The 4,330-nt window shown below is 42.7% G+C and overlaps 1 protein-coding gene across 1 annotated transcript; it reads left to right on the top strand.

The window, feature by feature from the left end:
- Positions 1-1,501: 1,501 nt before the first annotated feature.
- Positions 1,502-3,441, top strand: MELLADRAFT_107320 (uncharacterized protein; the record flags this gene model as incomplete). The annotated part of the gene is made up of 7 exons (XM_007410823.1): positions 1,502-1,512; positions 1,778-1,886; position 1,964; positions 2,212-2,228; positions 2,289-2,434; positions 2,567-2,579; positions 2,842-3,441. The coding sequence occupies 7 exons, from the start codon at positions 1,502-1,504 to the stop codon at positions 3,439-3,441; spliced, it is 897 nt and encodes a 298-aa protein (XP_007410885.1).
- Positions 3,442-4,330: the final 889 nt, after the last annotated feature.

A 4,330-nucleotide genomic window follows, 5' to 3' on the forward strand; every position in this document is an offset into this window, starting at 1 on the left:
GGCCACCCGAAATTGCAGAGACTGAGTTTTTTTGACTTTTACACATACAACTTGTCCAAATAAGGCTTAACAGGCTTATGGAGCCTGTACTGCACTTAAGTACACATCACACAGCTTAACACCTGTAGCTACCGGACTGTACCCGTAGCAGCCGGACTGTACCCGTAGCAGCCGGACTGTACCCGTAGCAGCCGGACTGTACCCCAAGCCGCCGGACTGCACCACTTGCACCAGTCAGTTCATTAACTTCGACTTTGCTCACAGCACCACCCAACCCACCTAACCACTCAAATCACCACAAATCACCACCACACCTTGCACCACACCTCAAATCATCAATTCACAATCACCGTCTACAATGGGACATAACAATATCAATCTCGCCGGCTATGATTCGGATATGTTTGGCCAACAAACGGCTTGTAAACGATGAAAAAACCCCTCACCACCTTGTCTGACCCGCGACAAAGCTTTTCAGATCAGTCAAGGTCTTGGTCTTCTTGAAACCTCACAAACTCCACCCCCACCTCCCTCTGAGACAGACAAGATCAATGTTTGGGAAGATATACCTGAAGCACATTATCCTCATGAAGAGATCAGGCCCAACTCTCCAGGCAATCAATATGCAAAGCATCAAAGATCTCTTTGACATGCAAAAGCCCAAGCTAGGAACCAAACCAAGTGGAACACCCTTGAAGCTCAACTTACTGCAACTTATCTTCACCTCCAGAACTCTACATGCAATTGGACCAAACCAAACTCTTATTGTACCCATGAGTTCAAATGCCAGTGTCCGCCTGATCAATTCCGACAACATTGTGTGGACCTAGTTGACATTCTTAGTAAGTTTGTCTATCAATTTATTTATCCTTTTGTTTCAAACTAAGCCTTCCTTCTGCTAGGTCAAGCCAGAAAACGTTGGGTCACGTTTTGTGACTGTGTACCGGACGTTATTTGCTTGCTCCACCTCGGTTACATCACTGGCTCTCCTCATTTCCCTTGCACTGGCTTTTCTATCCGGCTGATTCAATTCCAACATCAAATCTGGAACCACACTTAGATATCAACTTCTGGATTCATTGAAGTACTCATGGCATTTCTCGAAGTACAATGCCCTGTCAGATTGACACCTCAACAAATAAAGGGTATTACAAGAAGAACATTAATTGAGGCCTAAGACGGCCTTTGACCAAAGCAATTGACATATATTGACGAATACTAATTGGTCAACAAGAAATCTACAAAGATGGTCTTCAGCTCACCCCACTCGTTCTCTCTGCCGCTTGATGTTCTCGGTGCTTTGGTCCAGCAGCGGGAGAAGTCAAAGATTCTCCAAGCAAACCGGACTTCATTATTGCGATGGATGGGAATTTCCAACATCTCCACCAATCACGTGCTAGCAAGGACTGTCCGGAAGAACATCAATACCCTGACTTCTTCATTTGAACCAGCGGGCTCAATTCACATGCTGCTGCCTGCCAACAGACCAATGCTCAAGACAATGACATCAAGGTAAGTATTCTCAATTGCTCATCCTACCAAATTGCCATGCTAACAGTTTCTTTATTGCAGACCTTGTGTTTGGATTCCCATACTACGGCCAACAATGTTTGAAGTGGCATGTCATGGAATAGATGTGATGATACAGGCCTTTTTGCAAGCGCCTGTCGCCACGATGTACCCCTGTACTTTGTGAATATATATCAGAGTGGTGAAAAGTGAGTTTTCAATATTGAACTGGAAGCTTCAAGAACTGACAGGTTTATTTTGGATACAGACTGCATTTTCCTGTGACAATTGTTAAAATGCTTCAAAAACTCTACCCTGACAAGCAGATAGGTGTACTATATGATATTGGGTGCCACTTAGGCGCACATATAGTAACAGTAAGCCGTTTATGATTCTGATATATCCTCAATGTGATACTCAATCTAATGAATATGAAATTGATCTCCAATATTAGCGTGAGCTGTTTCCCCCCAACGACCTCAAAATGATGTTTGGTACCTTGGTTTTCCACGCATATGTGCATAAGTGGGATTGTCAGATCAAGTTCCACCCTTGCTTCAATAAATACTGGGGACTTTCCAACGGTGAAGGCCTTGAGAGGCTCTGGTCGTTTTCATCGGGTCTTGTAGCACCTCTTCGCATCTCTACTCGACTTCATCCCCTCCTTGCTATACATTGGCGTGCCGTGTTCTATGCTTCCAGGGTTAATGAAGGATGTGGTAAGTTATACCTCTTGGGTTATACTATTGTATACTGACAATCTGCACTTCATATAATAGGAAATTGGCTTCAAAAAATACCAAAATGTAGTAAAAGTTTTGAGTGAAGCTCAAACTGCTCTAACCAACCTTTATGGAATGCCCAACCCAGCTGCACCAGGCCACAACTCTTCAGCCAAGCTCTTCCGTGGGCAATGGGCTTTTGAGTGAGAAGCATATTCAAGTAAGCAAGAAATCGTACAGAGGAAGAAGTTAGAGCTTGGTCGACTGCTATGCTTACAAGAAGAGCTATGTAGTGCATGGTAAGTGGTTTCTAAGTGGTTGCATACATCCCATAGGACAACATTAACAGTATGTTCTTGCAGGTCAGTTCCAGTACTTACAGCCAAACAGACTATTGTCTGACTTTGAACAACAGCAGAGCTCCAAGAGAAAATCAACCGGCAGGCCACAAAATTCGGGACAGCAAATGTTCCAGTATTTGAAGAAGAGCAGGAAGCATTCCTGATGCTCTGGTACAGCAAACACAAAGTTGGGCTGAGGTTTATCACCATATGCAAAGAAAAGTGACCACTTCAACAGAGTCGCACTGATGGACATTCTTCAAATCTAGGTAAGTCAAGAAATCAACACTGGTTCAATAGAAAGCTCAATACATTTGCTGAATCTAGGTCATAAGGGTCAGACCAACCTACTCTTGGCGCTTCGGAGGCACGCAGTCCAGCTTAAGAAAGTGGTTGAGACATATTGCACTCAACGGGCTCAATATCATGCCGATTATCCAGATGACCCGCTCCCTGAAGATGTAGAATACACCAAACTATTTCGTATTGAACCCAATCACCAATTCTGGCATGATTCACTCTTCACTAAATTTGAAGCACCTTGGGCAGTGGATCCAAAGACGAGGCTAGGAATGCAACAGATAGTGTATGCTGATCGAGCAAAAGAAGAGATTAGGCGTCTTGGCTGGGAGGCTTGCCAAGCTATGCGTTGGGCAACAGCTCCCCACCATCACAACATCACCACTCTCCGTGCTCTAGAGTCTGCTAACAACAATCTGTCACTTCCTATCCTTTATCACCCAACTCTTGCACATCTACCACCACAGTCTCGTCAATGTGCAGCCACTGTTGTCATCAAGAACAAGTTTCTCAAAATTACCAACCCTCAGCTCTTATGGCACGAAGGGCTACTCAATGTCTTTTCTTGAACACCAAGCCAACCTGGTGATGAAGACCTCAAGAAAACTTGGAACAGCCAACTAGATTACATCTCAAATCTCCACAAAGCAGGTCAGATATGTATGGTACCTGGTGATTTAGATATCTGAATTGGCTCCAATGTGATTCAACTGGAAGAGATTGAACAGGAAGAACAGGGAGAATCTAATGTTGTGATAATTGATGTTGATGAAAGTGACAGTAGCTCTGATGGCAAGGATGATGACAAATTTTCTGGGCTTGTACATCAGCTCGATTTGGCAGATATCAGTTGTGCTGTAGACCCAATGACTTTGTTTATGTAGTTTGTTGTTATATTTTCTGATGCATAATGACAAGTTCATGTATTACCAAAAACATAACATGAAAACACAGTGAGATACTCTTTTTGATAGAGGCATTGAATATAAGAAATTATCTGCTGCCATATGGATCCTTTCACTGTCATCTCAATGCTCTCATTTTGGCTCAAGATTTCATTCTACTTCATATTGTATTTTGTTCTTTTGATCTCCCAATAGAAACCCCACTCATCCAATAATACTATTTGCTTTTAACCCAATAATCAACTCATACTGATACCTCCGGAAAACTACATGAGTTCAGGGAATGGTAACTATCTTATTACTCATTGTTGACTTTCTTTGTAGTCATCAATCATGAATGTTCAAATACATTTAGGATAGATATTGTTCCAAGAACCAAGATTCTGGGAATTAAAGACAACTAATCAAATCCATAAGACTGCTATGTAGTATGATGAAATGATAGGTACAGGTACATTGGTGGTTACCAACGTACATTTGAGATAATCCTCTTCAAGTCCACAAACCTGCTGTGAGACTTCCACTCAGTAACCATCTCTGAGTGGTGTAGGTG

This window comes from Melampsora larici-populina (assembly GCF_000204055.1).
Source record: "Melampsora larici-populina 98AG31 unplaced genomic scaffold MELLAscaffold_22, whole genome shotgun sequence".
Lineage (NCBI taxonomy): Eukaryota > Fungi > Basidiomycota > Pucciniomycetes > Pucciniales > Melampsoraceae > Melampsora > Melampsora laricis-populina.